The following is a 17,911-nucleotide window of genomic DNA, read 5'->3' as shown; positions in this document are numbered from 1 at the left end:
ATTATGAAGATGATCATAGAAATAATCCAAAATGTCCATGACTTCCTACATTCTAATAATGAATCATGAAAAACATTGACTTCTTACACACTAAATATGATCTTGAAGAATGAACAATTCAAACAGTAAAATCTACACACTTTCAAGGAAAAAAGTTCAATGCTGACGCGGCTCGTAAGATACACGGTTTCTGGAGCTGTAACTTGCGGAGAGATGTTCTCTATATAATCCGTCTTCATATACCCAATCTATCCATCTTCATTCAATCGTTCAATCAAGACGATACAATGGCAACAGTTTCAGATCTTGTGCTTCTTCTTGTCGCTGGACTGGCCATATCTTTTCATATGCAAGGTAAGCTGTATTAATAGCATAAGAGTTTTAGGTTGAATACTACATACATCCGAGGCTCACAATGATAATGTGTGTGTGTGTGTTTTGTTGCAGAGGCGGGTGCAGTTAAGTTTGAGTTAAAGAACCAGTGCGGTTACACGGTTTGGGCGGCAGGATTACCCGGCGGAGGGCAGCAGCTCGACCAGGGTAGGACATGGACGGTGGATGTGCCGGCGGGGACTAAGGGGGCAAGATTCTGGGGCCGAACTGGCTCTTTCGATGCGAGCGGCCGAGGAACCTGTAAAACCGGTGACTGCAAAGGCCAATTGAGCTGCAAAGTGTCGGGAGGCGTTCCGACCACGCTGGCTGAGTACAGCCTGAATGGAAATGGCAAAAAGGACTTCTACGACGTTTCACTGGTGGACGGCTTCAACGTTCCTCTCTCCATCAATCCTACAAACGGACAGTGTACTTCCCCTGCATGCAAAGCCGACGTGAATGCTGCGTGCCCTTCTCAATTGAAGGTGGATGGCGGATGCAATAGTGCCTGCACTATCTTTCAAACTGACGAGTATTGCTGCAGAGGCGCCAATGCCAACAAGTGCTCTCCCTCAAGCTACTCGATGATATTCAAGAAGCAGGTGCCCTCAGGCCTACAGTTATGCCAAGGACGATTCTTCCAGCACTTTCACCTGCCCCTCTGGTACCACTGACTACAGTATTGTATTCTGTCCCTAAATATATACAGATCATCAACCTCCTAATAATCAGCTATGAGCTTATAGACCCCGTATTTAGTATCTGATATATGGTGGCATAAACTATCATTTGGTAGAGTCGTATAAATAAGCCATCATTTGGTGTAAGGCATTGCATGCCAGTTTCAATTGTCACATTTTAGTATAAATAAAAGATCGATCAGATCATTGTAATGGTATTGTGGAAAAGATAATTAACTATAGTTATCCAAAAGTGTGAGTTATTTATTAGTCTTCACTGTAAATAAAGATGAATAGAAATATGCGGAAAACAGAATAAAGAAAAACAATAAAATGAGAGACGACAAATGATATACAGTGGTTCACCAATGTTGGCTACATCCACTATCAATGCAGGGAAAATCTTACTCAATCAGTGTTTTATACACAAGACCAAAAAACAGAATAGCTACGAATGCAGCAATAAAGATTTGATGAGAGAAAGAGAAGTGGTTCACCAATGTTGGCTACATCCACTATCAATGCAGGGAAAATCTTACTCAATCAGTGTTTTATACACAATACAAATAAAAAGAATAGCTACGAATGCAGCAATAAAGATTTGATGAGAGAAAGAAAAGTGAGACAGCCAAAGGCCACGTCTGTGGGCAGACCAAAGGCCCTAACCGTTAGGCTTCACTTGTTTAACAAACTCCCACTTGAAGGATGCAGCAATAAAGATTTGATGAGAGAAAGAGAAGTGAGACAGCCAAAGGCCACGTCTGTGGGCAGACCAAAGGCCCTAACCGTTAGGCTTCACTTGTTTAACAAACTCCCACTTGAAGGCCAACGAAGACTGCTTCATATCAAGACTTCCCTTGCATTTCCTCTAATATCAAATTGGTACAATGCCAACAAAAGTCCTAAATTGCCTTTGTCAAAGCATCAGTTGGATTCAAGGTTGTATCAATTTTAGCAACTCTTAACTTGCCCTCTTCGACTACATGACGAATATAGTGATGTCACATATCAATGTGGTTAGAACGACGTTGAGATGTATGATGCTCAGCTATAAAACTGGTGTTGCTACTGTCACAGAAAAACAATAAAATTAGATTGTTTATAGCTCAACTCGTGTAACAAACACTGCAACCATATCAACTCCCTGGCTCCTTCGGAGAGAGTCATGTATTCAGCCTCAGCTGAAGAAAGAGCAACTGATTGTTGCAATCTAGAAACCCAACTAATGGCTGCCCCAACAAAAGTGAAAACATAACCAGTAGTAGACCTTCGTTTGTCTAAATCTCCGTCTAAATCAGAATCAACAATGTTGAAAGGGTAATATCAATATATGGTTTAGAATAAATGTTGAAGTTAGTATTTTTAAATGTTGAAAGGGTAATATCAATATATTATTTTCTAGGTGTGTATTCTATTTGAACAACAAATCTAATTAGAATAAGGATATAGAGATATTGTTTTCAAGGTGTTGTTTTAGTTAAATCATAAATTTAATTAAAAATAAATGACTTTAAAATATAATTTCTTGATATCTTTTATATTCAAAATGTCTATTCTACTTAAATTACAAATCTAAAAAAGAATAAACACCTTGAATATAATATTTCTTGCCTATTCCACTTAAGTCACAAGTCTAATTAAAAACACATTGATTGAGGTATCATTATCAAGTTGCCTATTCCATTTAAATCAGAGATATAATTATAAATATGTACATTGAGATATTATTTTCATGGTGTCTGGTTAACATAAATAACAAATCTAATTAAATATACAAACATTGAACTGCCACTGTTAACAGATTTCTTCTATTTAAATCACAAATACAATTAAAAATACACATTAAGTATTAATGTCGAATATATCTAAAGATGAGACCCCTCAACAATAAGCTCTAATTAATTCATAGCTTTAATAAAAAATGATTTGACTTCGACCCCTTACCCTTCAAAATGTACACTCCACTTAAATCACAATCCAATTAAAAATAAACCACATTGAAACTAATATTTCCCAATATTTGTTACAACTTTTTCTAAACACAATATTTCTCAATGTTTTGAATACAATTAAATAGATTGTCAGTTCGACCTTCAATTAATTGTACAAACATGCTCTTAATGTTGATGAGCCTGAAAATTTACAAAGATAACGCGGCTTTTGAAGTCGCTGAAGTCATTCCTGTCGAAAACAGGCCAACTTTTGAAGTCAAGTCATGTGGAGATGGCCAAGATTTAACAAATGCAAGTTTGAATACTGATAACCGGGGCTGTTGTGCGATACAAACCTTTTGAAGCTGCGTCTACTCTTTAGTGCTTCCTTCTTAACTAGAGCAGCAGTCTTTTCTATATAAATGATAAATGATAAGTGATAAATCCCCCCTCCTACACACACTTATCCTTCTCCATTCAATCGAGATGGTATAATGGCAAAAGTATCAGATTTGCACTTCTTGTGGCTAGACTTGCAAGGTAAGTTTTAATATATTAACTATAGCTTCCTTTAAAATGGAGGTGTAAAGGTTACTCAATAATATATGCTTAAAAAATTAGAGTTTTAAATATAGATGTGTATAAATTTAATTAGAATTATAGATTATATGGAATGTTTGTATAATATAAGATATTTATCACAATGAATGGAGATGATTAATTTATACAGTTGGGTACATTAAATACATTTTCTTTTGGATGTTGAGAAGTCTTCCTTATTCCCGATGTCATTTTTTCGAAGATAGAAAAAGCTTTGAATTTAATTGGAGTAACAATGAAAAGATTTTTGGTGGCAACTCGAAACCATATCACCCAATTTAAAAACTAGATGGTATGATGTGAAATTTGTTTATTGGAGTGGTCTTAGGCAAATCCAAGTTGTTGAAGATGATCAAGAATAAGAAGTAGAAGGATAGCAAGAATGAAGAAGACTATGTCTTACAAGAGGACGATTAGAAAGCTAACTTGCTGAAGTTGGCTAACATCTGGGACAAGATCTTAGGAAAGAAATATTAATGTTGTTTCTTTTATTGCTTATGCTTAGTGTTTATTTTGATTTAGCTGCTAGTCTCTATAAGACTGATGTCCTTCATGACTTATCTTATGTTTATTTGATAAGTTACAATTATAGAGTACTTTCTTAGCTCAACATCTAATAATTCTCCACTTCTCATGGGACGACAACATTTCGGGATCCTGCATTGTGTTTCTTGCCTATTTAGTTTTCATCTACCTCTTTCTTGTTTTGTTCCTCAATCTGCCTATTAAATTAAGGATCAAGTCTCTATGTTTGGACCACATTTCTATAATCTATAGCTCTGTCATGTTTTCCATGTCTATCATTGTTTTAGTTGGGTGCCTACAGGAAACTATGGTGTAGATAAAAGATATGGGATGGCTAAGAAGAAAGAACAAGGCAACAAAGCTAATAGTTTTCTTTCCTCTTGGAACTTGTTATGTGATAAGCATTTTCTTGTGGTCTTATGTTTTCTACCTAACTAAATAATATGAACAAAGTTGGATGCATTCATTGTGGTTTTGGGGAAATAATCTGTTAGATTCCCTCAAATATTTAGCATCATAGAACCCATATTGTGTGTTTCTTTTGGTTGGAATTATCTCTCATAGGGGTTTTATTCATGTTCCTCATTATAGAAGGCTCGTAGGCTAATACAGAGTGGTTGACTATAATAGAATGGTCAACTAATTATTGAATGCCTTCTGCAGTGTCATTCTATTTCTTGTTTTTAACAGATTCTTGAAGTAGGGTCAAATGGATTACCAATCAAGATCCACCATTAAATTATAAGCTAGTAAATGACAAGTGAGGTGATGAATGTTTCAACAAAAAGGAATTATTTTTGAGGCCTAGAAATATGGTGGGTAATTTATCAAAATCTTCCTACCTACCAAAAACTGATCAAAAAATTCTAGGCGTGACAATCTTTCTCACATACATGAGAAACTTTTGGTTGGACATTCATGCATAAATCATATCAGTTAATATTTTTTCCTAAGATATTTTAAAAATATACTTAAATTAGGTTAAGAGATATCTCTTACAAAACATAGAAACACTAGTATACTAATTAATAAACATAAAATAACACACATCTACATAATAAATAATAGATACATGTAGAAACCCAAGATTAAAGCAACCATGGTGAGGATAGCTACTTAGATCTACTACAAAAATCTAGCCTAACAAAAAATTGAATTACTTACAATATGAACTAGAACAAACTTAACAGAGATACCAATCCCATATTATGTTTGCAAGCACCAACTAACTAGAGATACCAATCCCCAACACAAATATCTAAGCAGTAACTTAGTATGTCCGACACTAGGTCCTACCTGATTATAGAGATATAAATTATGGTCCTTCAAGAAAAAAAAATTAGCTTGTACTTGATCCGATCAACCTCTAGACACTCTATCACATAACATGTGATCTTATAATAATGACACACCCTATTGGAATGCAAATCCCATTACACTCATCCTAATTTTCTCATTACAACTCTAGTTACATAGTATTCCAACAACAATCACCTGAGGACAAATCCTTAACATCCATATATATAAATTATTACAATTACATTAATGTGTCAACCCAAAACATTGAATTAATATCCACTAGTTATAGACACAAATACTTCTTAGCCACACATGTGCAAATGTGTAATATGCTAAGTCTAATAGCCCACACACTAATATAGAATAATGAACATGCCCTATGATTCCCAATGTCATCCCATATAGTTCCAAGGGTCATCCACACACTACCTCCAAAGAGAAAATATGCAAAACCACTACCACATCAAGTTGGAATTGCTAACTAGTTAATCCACTGGCACATTGATCCTTCTGTTACTTCAATATTATTGAATTCTACATAGTAGCTATAGGAACTCTAGATTATGATGAATCATGTATAGGCATGTAATTTAATTTCAAACCATAGGACATAACTCTCAAACACAAAGAAATACAACTCACAATAAGTTGCCAGAACAAGCTCACTATCTATGTAACTTATCTCAAATATTTTGGATCAGATTTCCAAATCACTTCAACCATCATGAATAACTATAAGATGACATATATATATATATATATATATATATATATATATATATATATATATATATATATATATATATATATATATATATATATATATATATATATATATATATATATATATATATATATATATATATATATATATATATATATATATATATATATATATATATATATATATATATATATATATAAAATGAATTCCATCTTCATAGCAACTTAAAGTACTACCACAACTCAAAATTCAACCCAAAATAAGTTTCATATGATATGACAAATAATTGCATTCTTCTAGATACTTTAAGATCAATGACTAGAAAATGTTGTCAATGTGGTCAATATATAAAAGGTGATAAGAAGAAAATGCTCAATTATTGGAAGACTTTAAACTTGATAATGACATATGCAGTTCAAGAAACCAGACAAACATGTATACAATAGTTGATAATGATAATAAAAGTGGTGGAACTATACTCTTGAGTGAAGATGATGATTCATCTAATGGTATGTCTAGTCCACAAAGAGTATCTATGAACTAAAACTTAATCGATTTCCAATTGAATTTGTTTCATTTCTTACTACTCGATATGTTAAGGAAACTTCTCTGACTGATTCTCGTGACATAGGAAAGAGGTTTTCATTCAATATTGTAAATTCACACCATGAACTTGAGTATAACTCTTTAATATATTTAGATGCTTTGATTAAAAAATGAATAGTCGAACCACTTTAGACTTTTATAAATGATGATGTTGATAGGTGTAAGGTTGATTCCATTATCATTCCATATGAAATGATGAAGAGGAAAATATCTCGTTGATTGCTAATGAGAAGTTGAAAACTCCATGAAGTAAAGTCCATTTTATAAAACTTATTTTATAAGTTCAATTCCAATATTATCAAATATCAATAAATTGGAAGGGAATCTATAGAAATATGAATCAATGGAATGTGAGGGGTTGAGGGAGATAAAAGATATAATGGAAATGTATAAAATTAGGGTTTATTAGATAAGAAGAAGATAGGGGGCTTCTTAGCTGATGGTATTAAAAAAGGACAGGAAATGTGGGTAGTTGCGTAGAGGGGGAGACAAGGTTTCAAGGAGGAGGAGCCATGTAGAAAGTGGAAGAAGTACGCATGAGAAATGGAAGACCAATCCTACAAAAGAGAGTTAGATCGATTGGGGAGAACTTGTTATAGATGGATGAGACAAGAAATACCTAAGAGGTATAGACCATTCGGGTTAGTAGGGCTTCATAGGATGGCAAGAGAATATCAAAGAATTTAGATTTAAATATGTAGAGTTAAATAATAGTATACTAATATGTTGTGTAGGAAGAGAGTGGCCAATGAAAGTCCAGTAATTTAAACTTTGTATTTGCAGATTTAGTGAGAAATAAGTTTTGTTTCTTTGTTACAATCTAAGTGTGTGTTAGAGCAGAAAGTCTCTATAATTTTGTTTGTGTTTTTGTGTTGAGTTATAGACAAGAGGGAAATGTCTTCCATCAAATGTTATTAGAGAAAGGGATCTTGAGAGCATAGAGTATCCACTAGGATGTATGGGTTAAGTTGAAGTAGTTGAGTTGTCTTAAATGTTTGAGAGGATTTTTGTAGGTGTGCATGAGTCTTGAGATATTGAGAGTTAAGAGGTTCAAGACATGAAAGAAGAGATGGAAGTGTGAAGTTGTTGTAGAGATCTTGATAGGATCATTTTACATTTGTGATGTCCTAATCAAGTGAGAGCTTGAAGAAAAGAAGCAAAGTGAATGTGACTAAAAGATTGAGCATATAATACAAAGATGAGTTTAAAGAAGAAGACAAGGTGAGTCATGAAGAAGCTTGTGTTGATTTTGTTTTGAAGGGATACTAGGAAGAGAGTTATGGTATGTGGAGATTATAATTGAAAAGGATAGTGGTTTCCAAAAGGCGAAAGAAGTGAGAGCAACCCACACAAATGAAACAGAAAACAATGAAGAACATAGTCACATTGGATCATCAATTGGTGATAAACACAAAGAATGTGATGGAGGTAAAAATATCTCATAGGCTAAGGTAGTTGAAGAGGAAGAAGGTTGAAAGGTAGATGTTGTAGCAAAGGTTTCTCAAGAACTTAATGAGGATGATGTATTTCTTATAGAAGAGATCATGTTAAGTGAGGATGTAGTAGATCTACCTAAGGAAGTTGCGGTTGCAACAAGAGGTGATCAAGAGGTCATTGCAATAATTGACATAAATTTTCCTATATGCAATCAAAAAGTTTTTAATATTTGCAAAAAAATAGTGGATATAGAGATTTTTTCAAGTTGCATGTTTATATTGGTAATATGGTGTGCTTGAGTGTAGAAGAAATAGAGAATGTTGTGGGTGAAATTTGGTGGAGATGGATGATTTGTGATGGGTCAAAATCCATGAAAATCCATGAAAGAGGGAAAGAGTGAAGAGGTCATTTGGTGGAGTGGTATGGAACATGGTGTATGCAAATCTACAAGAGGAGGGAAGGATAGTGAGAAAATTTACAAGAAGAGGATGATAGTTATTCTGGTGAGATGCTAGAAGAGGGGGAAATAGATGTGATTTTGTGTGCCAAACATAGAGATGAAGTTTGTTTAAAACTTGAAGGGGAAATTCTATTACCTAAATGTTGGAATCCAAGAACACTGAGAGGGGGGGGATGACTCAGTGTTGTACTGGTTAATAAGAATTTAATTCCAATAGATAGTTTTCCAATTAACAACCGGTAAGAATATAAACACAGTATAATGAAGAACAAAGAAACCACAAGAGATAACACCATAGCACCATAGATTTATATGTGGAAAACCTCAAAAGGGAAAAACCACGGTGGGATTTGTGACCCACAATATCTATCTATTGGCCAGTTGAATAAATATTACATAAATGGGGCCTGCACATGTAGGAAGGCACACTGCCTAGAGAACATTGCTCATCACTAAGGAGCCTCACTAACTACAAGTATAAAATATTAGATTACAATAAAAAAATTGAACTCTAAGCGTACATCTAATATGCTAGATGAGTTCTGGTTTAAGTAGAGAGTGTACTGGTCAACATTGTCACCTCCCTTTATCGGTATCCTAATTCGCTTTCCAATCTTATTGACAAACAACCGTGACTGACTACAAATCATTACATTCACACACTGTCGATCAAGATCTTGCTCACACTAGCATATATCTTATATCCCAAAATGACCTAATAGACTGACTTATATATCCTTACATACATGAATTTCTTATGTTGACTTACAATCATATTACAAAATAATTACATGTCCGCCCAAAAAAAATTATAAAATTGAATCTTCATGACCTTTTCTGCTTTAACCTTTGCCAGATCAATATCTTATGTCAGACTCCAAATACCGATTCCAAGTTTGCTGGTTTACTTCGCCTGTCGGTTCCCTTAAATGCCAGATGTCAATCCTTGAATACTGGTGGATACCAGATAAGTATCCAACCCAAAATCGTGTGTGTTTCCATCAATGACAACACCATGAGCCCAGGTGAGTGTCAATTGCCAACAATCTCCCTCTTTTGCATTGGTGGCAACACTTGCATGAAAAATGAACCATTGAGCTATTGATCTGGTTCCTATCCAAAATCTTCCCAAAAACTAATCTCAGAAAGCTACTCCTCCTAAGCTATACATTCCTTCTTATGTACATTCCTCCGCTTGAGCTACTTATTTCCCCAAAATATTTTTTTCACATGTTACACCTGTCTCCCTTTGACAACAATGCCAAAGCTGGGGCAAATAATAAGAAATGAATGAGAGGAATAAAAAATTATGTTTACTGGATCTAGATGTGCTTGAATATATGAGGGTAAGCACTATTCAAAAATCCCAAGTAAGTGTCCCAATCAGTTTTCAATGTTCCCAAAATTGATACAAACTCATTAAGAATGTAAGCATGCAATTCTTCTTCTATTAATTTTGTCTTGTACAGGCTTACTCATCCGCTCCATACAGTTCCTTTTATGAAGCAATAAAGTGTTTAGTCAGGGACTCACTAGACCTCTGAATTCTCTGGCTCACCAGATTAACTTGTCCTTATCCTTGTCCAAAGCTGAAATTATTTCTTCAGAAAGCAAAATTTGACCATCAACAGTGTTGGTCAAGGACTGAGAATGATCAAAATTATTGACAATCTTCTCTATCATGTCCTTAGCTACTTTTATTTTATTTTCCAGGTCTATTGTTATTTTTGCAGTATTAGTGCAAGACCAGTATATGCTTTTGCATTGATTAAAGGCTTCATTAATGATTTTCAATCCTTCTATCAACTTGGCCTTATCAGATGTGATCATGTTACCACAAGTAACTTTCCTTGTTGCATTATAACTTTCTACCAACTACTGGTTTGACACTTGTTGTAGAGTTTTGAACTCCTTGGCAATGTGCTCTATCAAACCCTTTAGCATTGTGGAAGGGCTAGCTACTTGACTAATCTGGCATTCCGGTGTAAGAAACTATAAGAATGGAATTGCTTGCTCTATTACTTGTTTATCCTCTAATCCTTGCTTCTTTATCTTTTGTGCTGCAGCTAGCATCAACTCTGAACTGCTCAACTTCTCTATATTCTTCTTCCCAAAATGACTGAAGTCCAGTTGACCAAATGTGTCAAGTGCCAACAATGAGGAACCTACAAGTTGTAGTTCGTTCCCCTTTTCATCCTTGGCCTCTATTACCGGTGATTGTGCCGGTACTCTGACTTCAATCTGCTCTTCTTCTTTTTCCTTCTCTTCTTCCTTCTCTTCGACCTTTCCTTGCTCCTTGGCACTAGTGGCTTCGCCACTTGGTACAGTAGTAAGCTTTACCTCTACCTCTTCCATATCTACATTCAATGCCAGAGGATCATTATCCTCAATATGTACATCCTGTATTGCTAGAGGAATATCTTCAGTTATTTTCTTATCCAAAACTGGTGGGTCTTCACCCAATATGCCTTTTCCCTTAGCATCAACCGGAATGTCTGGAATGTCAGACTTAGGAGGAATTTCCAGTGATGTAAATAAATCTTGATTATACATAAATAATTTTATCCATGCCTCATGGATCTCTTTGGCTATTTCATTCACCCTTCCAACCATAAGACTAACTTTTCTATGCCTACTCCATAAAGTTGTTGTATTTGCAAGCTCGAGGCACTTCTTCATCTCTTCTTTAGTGATTGGTCCACAAACAGTTAACAATTCCTGAATCTTTATTTGTCTATCTTCCTCAAGTGCAGATAATCTTCTAGCATCTAATTTATTATACAATTCTGTCAGTATTTGCTTTTTTATCTCTATTAAGGCCTTCTTATATATGTCTAAGTACAATAAAATTTCTTCCTCGATTTCCTTTTGCTCTTCATCATCCATATGTACATAATCGTATTGTATATTACTCAAAATTCCATCCTTAGTGATTTGGTCTATCAATTCCTCTATAGATAAAGGAGGGATAAATTTTAAACTCTTACCTGACTCAAGAGCCTTGTCCAGTTCAGATTTCTTCTCCTTCTCGGATGAGGGAGCTGCATATCTGACCAATCTCCTTTTCTCTGTAGGCTTCCTTCCCTAGCCTTTCGCTTTGGCTGGTTTCTTTTTGGTTGTCGGAGGGGTTTATTTTGCTTGTTGTTGCTTCCCTTCCTCAGGCTTCTTCTGTTGGACTCTAAGATAGGTCTTAGGGATTTTGGGAGTCTCTTCTTCAATCTCTGAGCCAGATACAACTAGGGCAATGAAAGTTTCCAGTTGTTTCCTCTTCAGTACTCCTTTCCCTAATTCCGGTGACGTTTGAACTACTGTCAGTGTGGAAGATTGGTCTATCTTTTTCTCAATAGAACCGGTGAGATTTTCAACAATTTTTCCAACTCTTTTAATTTGACTCTCTCTCTTCTTTTGATTAAATCTGATTTGTACTTCTAATTCATTTTTCTTAGTTGTGCCAAAAGTCTTTATTGTTTCATCTATAGGGGCATCCATAAGCATCTTTGCATATAGCTCCAAGATACATGTGCATCTACTTCATATCTCATCTTGGTCACCCATACCTTTCTAGGCTGAACTGCTTCCATTAGTGTTTCATCCTTGTTGATCATAGAGCATATCTCAGTGGAGTACTTGTCAACAATATGTTTTGGTACCCTTTCTCTTTGCTTCATTGCCTTCTGAAAAGCCTTAAAGTATCGCAATAAGGTGAATTCAATACTTTATCCCAAATCATTTATGGCATCTCGAATCTGCTTACCTACAGTGATATCAAAGGCCCATTTCCTTTTTCCAGATCAAGGGACTTCATTAAGAAAGAATAGAATTAAACACACAATGAGATTGACATACCAAAATATACCCTTCTTTTCCCCTTTTATCTTTCCAAGATTAGCAATCAATTCATCATGCATCCATTCACATGGAACATTATTTTCATCTTCTTTCACCATTTGATAATGCAAAATGTATGCAAGTGTTAAAAACTAAGCTTAACCAGTTAGACTATGTTACCTTCTAACCAGTTATCATGCTTGCAAATTGTATGTCCAACTCCTTGATGGTGTTGATCCTCATAGATCGGCTATCATATTTATCACCGGTTAATCTATTAATATGGGTGTTAGATATCTTCTTCTTCAACTTCATTCCAATCTGGGGCAAATAGGTTATTTCCCGGATGGTCTCCTTAGTTATTTTATATGGCCAGTCCAACCACATGAATTCTCCATGAATTCTACTAAGCATATACCAGATCATCTTTGCATCAAACTCGAGCAGTTCCAATATGTCGGTGGGTGAACTCACAATAATGGTTCCCACTTTTTTGCCACATTTGACACTGAGATGAACAATTTTAAAATAATCTTCAACTTCCAACAACTATAAATTTTAAACTATTAAGAATTTGAAGATGATGTAAATTAGGGATTTGTAGAATTTCGTCTATAGATTCTTTTTTTTTTTTTTCAAATTTTTTTGAAGGATTTTTTTTTTATTTTTCCATCTCCCTCGAAAAGTAGTTTTTTACAACAAACTACATTTTTTAAGAGTGATGTGCCTCCCGAAATGCATAACTTTTTTTCTATAAATGATAAAAACTCAATTCTTTCAAATTTTGGTTTATAACATCAATATTCAAGGCGTGTAGTTGTTTTGATAGTGATATGTTCAATATTTTTCATTTTATTAAGTTTTGAAGTCCAACTAGTCATAATTCAGACATAGGTTTATGTTTCAACACATAACTTATTCTATATATATCGAAATTCAATTTTATTTTTTTTGTTAGAAAGAAGACATCAATACCTAGGGCTTAGATATTTTTCAGAATTTTTTTGAATTAGTTTCGTATTTTTCCCAATGTATTGAAAAGAGAAGTTCATGTTCGGTGAAAAACCTATATTTGGTATAATTTAAAAAACAAGTTCATAATAAACTCAATATGTAATAAAATTATATTCATTGGAAAGCTTGCTTCAAGGACTATAATACTACATTTTGGGTTGTCAAGATCATTCCATTTGAGCCTTCAACCAGAGGTTCCAAGGCCAAAAATCTGCAAAAAAATGTAGAAATCTTCAGAGAAGTGTTAAAAAAGTGGTTCAAACGAAGGGGGGTTCGAGCGAACCCCCTTTTTTTAGGGGGGTTCGAATGAAGGGGGGTTCGATCGAACCCCCGCGCTATAATTGAAAAATGACTTAAATGGGCATTAGAGGTGCTTTGCTCGAAAGATGGGGGTTCGAGAGAAGTGGGGTCTTCGCTCGAACCCCAAAGGGTATTCCGTTCGAACATCCCCACTTTGCTCGAACCCCCCGTAAACAAAATTTTCCACTTTTGCCAATTTCCTTTGTTGGCAAAAGTGCGAACCATCTTTGTGAGTTCACCACGGTAAACCCTTTGTTCTTCAGATGTTCAAATTTTGGTTTGATTACTCTGTTCCAGTCCAACATCTTGGATGCAAATAGTATTTCTAATGAGCCTAACTCCTCCAAGGTACAGTGGATGTATGTGCTAACATCCTCAACCTATAAGACTTCGTCGGGAACCCTAGAAATGCTCCAACTGAATCATCTACCTTTGCAATCTGAGGGAATTTTTGGATTACTGGGTGAGCACAATCCTTAATATCAATGATAGTAGGGGTATAAATGTCTGTCAGGGCAGGAACGGATGCAAATGCCATTGAAAATGAAAAAAGATAGCTTAGAAAACCTGAAAATACCTTAAAAACCTTTTTGGTGAAAAACCCTTGAAAATTTGCTCTGAATGTACTTGAATTCACTTGGAAATACTTAAGATCACTCTGAATCGCCTTTTTGCCTTTTAACTCACTCTAACTCACTCTGAATTCTTGGTGGTGATAAATGAGTCACTTTTTGCCTTTTAACCTGCAAAACCCTAATTCCTCATTGACATAAATGCTTGCTGACATATCATACTAGATCTGAGATCCATCATATCTATGTCCATAAACCTTCAGACTAATTTCTCCAATGTCTGAAACAAGTTTTCAGTCTATAACAGGGGGTCATGCAAGATTTATCATTGATATTCCTCCCCCTAAGGCTAATGCCTTAGTTACCGGATGTATTTCCTTCTACAGGTGCAGGAATACCTTGTTCTGTCAGATGAACATCTGGGGTATTTGATTCTGCCGGTTGATCCTCAGCCTTTCTAATCCACCTCTTCTCATGCTACTACTGAATATCATCAAATTTTTGCTTTCCCTTCTCATTGGATTTATCATTGCTTGCTGGTACATTCTTTCTTCCGCAAAATTTAGCAATGTGCCCTATCTTGTTGCATCCACAACAAGTGACATTGTTCTTTTGAATTACCTTATTGTAACCTTGATCATTTTTTGACCTGCATTGATTAGCCATATGTCCAAAATTTCCACATGCATGACATTTTACATTCATTCTACAATCTGTTGTCTTATGACCATACTTTTTGCAATTGAAACACTGGCCGGTAAATGAATTGTTGTTTTGATTGACTCTATTTCTGAATTGACTTTCCATATGACCAACTTATTACAAAGAAATCATCTATCATTAAATTTATGTGCATTGGGTTGTCTTACCGGTGACCTCTAATTCTGGTTGACTGGTGGATTCTTCTGACCAGATGTATCATCCCGATTTGCAGTACCGAAGCTTTCTCCATGCTCAAATCCAAGACCTCTAGTGTCTCTATTGTCCCTTTGATTCTTCAATAATTCATTGAGCTTTGCATAAGTGACCTTGAACTAGTCTCATAACTTCTTAGGACTATCATCATTCTTTCCAACTCTTTCTCATTATTTAGAGATTGCGCTAATTCACTTCTCAACATATCACTCTCATGTGCCAACCTAATGCATTCTTCAGATCTATCTTTCAGAGATTTGGAAATATTTTCTTCATTCTTATTTTTCTCTTCAATCTCCTTGGACATCCTCATGGTTAGGGATTGCATTTCGTTCTTTATGAAACCATTTTCTTGACTCAAATTATAGCATAGTTCTCTAAGAGTATTCTTCTCTTTATCATCCTAATTTTGTAATTGATCACAAAGTTCTTTCCTTTTGTCTTGTGTAGATGACAACTTCTATTATATAGTAAGGATGAATTCCTTTCCACATCTTATCTCATCTTTTGCAGAATTTAGCTAATCTTGTAGCTTCATATTCTCCAATATTTCAACATCAAACTCTTCAAGTGCTACTTCAAGTTCTTTCCTCAAACTCATCTCCATGGATTCCAGATTCAAGATCTTCCTCTAGCTGTTAGACTTATTCTGAGGAACTAGGCTCTAATACCGATTGTTGGAATCCAAGAACACGGAGAGGTGGGGGTGAATTAGTGTTCTACCGCTTAATAAGAATTTAATTCCTTTAGATACTTTTCCAATTAACAACTAGTAAGCATATCAACACAATATAATGAAGAACAAAGCAACCACAAGAAATAACACCATAACACCACAAATTTATACATGGAAAACCTCAAAGAGGAAAACCACAGTGGGATTTGTGACGCACAATATCTATCCACTGGCCAGTTGAATAAATATTACATAAAAGGGGCTTGCAAATGTAGGAAGGCACGTTGCCTAGAGCACACTGCTCATCACTAAGGAGCCTCACTGACTACAAGTACAAAATACTGAATTACAATAAAAAATCTAGACTCTGAGTGTGCATTTGATATGCTAGATGAGTTCCAGTTTAAGAAGAGACTGTACCAGTTAACATTGTTACCTTCCTTTACTGGTATCCTAATTCGCTTTCAAATATTATTGACAAAGAACCAAGATCAACTATAGATCATTACATTCGCACAATGTCGATCAAGATCTCGTTCACACACTTGGATATATCCTATTTCCCAAAATGACCTAATAGACTGACTTATATACCCTTACATACATGAATGCCTTATGTTAGCTTACAATCATAATACAAAATAATTACATGTCAGTCAAAAATAAAATATAAACTTGAATCTTTATGACCGTTGCCACTTTAACCTTTGCCGGATCAATCTCCTATGTCGGCCTCCAAATAACGGTTCCAAGTTTACCGGTTTACTTCACCCTCTAGTTCCCTTAAATGTTGGATGTCAATCCTTGAATAACAATGGATACCGGATAAGTATCCAACCCAAAATGATGTGTGTTTCCATTAGTGACAACACCATGAGCCTGAATGAGTGTTAATTGCCAGTACTAAAGTTCTCTATTTTGTGAGTTGTTCTCACAAAATTATTCCTAATCGACATGTCTATTTTAGGTTCATCTGAGTGAGTTAATAGTTGACACAACCATTTTTGGCTTATTTTGGTTGGCATCTCACCATCAACTTTGCAAAAGAATGACTTTGACTATGGAGAGTTCAAAATGTAGATTAATTCAATCAAATGACCATTTTAGAATTGCAACTACCTAAAAATGGAGGAAAATGACAACAAGGACACATTGCCATTTGAAGATACATTGGAATTTAAAATTACTATACCACTTAAAGACATTGTTGTTCTCGAAAATGTAGCTCTACTTGGAACACAACAAGTAGACTATAATTCCTCTCCGGTGTTCTGTTTTACATTCTTAGTTCTTGAAGTGGATTTGGTTATGTGCCTTTGTTTGTGCCATTTGTATTATGGATGTTAAACTTTATGTGGTGCTTTGATCTTATTCTACATCCCTTATTTGTTGCTGTCTATGACCTTGAGTACATATTTCATGCTCTATTCGATATATGTGTTTTGTGATTGTTCTAGACACATGACATTTTGGTTTGCATTATGGTGATTTGTCATTATATAGTTGCACTAAGATACATGATAATCTATTATTCCTTTGATGTTTATTATTGATTGATGCAGTGATTCTAAACTGCCTTATGTGAGAAGTTGATATGGATGTTGATTAATTAGTGATTGGAATGTAACAAGTGAGGTTAAGCTAATTGGTTGAACTAAGAGCAGTGAATTATGTTTATGTTACTTTATTTTTTCTAAATGACTTAAATTCTTATTGATATAACTGACGATATTAATGTTAGATTTAGTGGATGAAGATGATGGTATGAAGTTGATTGTTTGGGGAATACTTATATATTTATTGTTGCAATGAAAGAATATTGATGTATTAATTTAATGTATTTAATTAGATGAGACCATTATTATTTAATTGATAGTTAGATGTAAAAGGGATCATATTGTGCATCATTCAAATATATTAATACACATGCATTGCTAAAATCCCCTTCTGATGATTTTAGTTATATTGATTA

The 17,911-nt window shown here is 34.7% G+C and overlaps 1 protein-coding gene across 1 annotated transcript; it reads left to right on the top strand.

Annotated features, from left to right (window-relative positions):
- The first annotated feature begins 287 nt into the window (after window positions 1–287).
- Window positions 288–1,046, top strand: LOC131056007 (pathogenesis-related thaumatin-like protein 3.7). Its single transcript, XM_057990325.1, has 2 exons — window positions 288–354; window positions 448–1,046. The coding sequence occupies exons 1-2, from the start codon at window positions 288–290 to the stop codon at window positions 1,044–1,046; spliced, it is 666 nt and encodes a 221-aa protein (XP_057846308.1).
- The last annotated feature ends 16,865 nt before the right edge of the window (window positions 1,047–17,911 follow it).

Source organism: Cryptomeria japonica, chromosome 8 (genome assembly GCF_030272615.1).
Source record: "Cryptomeria japonica chromosome 8, Sugi_1.0, whole genome shotgun sequence".
Taxonomy (NCBI): Eukaryota; Viridiplantae; Streptophyta; class Pinopsida; order Cupressales; family Cupressaceae; genus Cryptomeria; species Cryptomeria japonica.
This window is presented reverse-complemented; position numbering and strand designations above follow the sequence as displayed.

Bases quoted from the DNA above. Each gene is read 5' to 3' on its own strand.
- LOC131056007 (XM_057990325.1), top strand. From the start codon at position 288: ATGGCAACAGTTTCAGATCTTGTGCTTCTTCTTGTCGCTGGACTGGCC. The intron at 355-447 runs GTAAGCTGTATT...GTTTTGTTGCAG, and splicing joins CATATCTTTTCATATGCAAG to AGGCGGGTGCAGTTAAGTTT.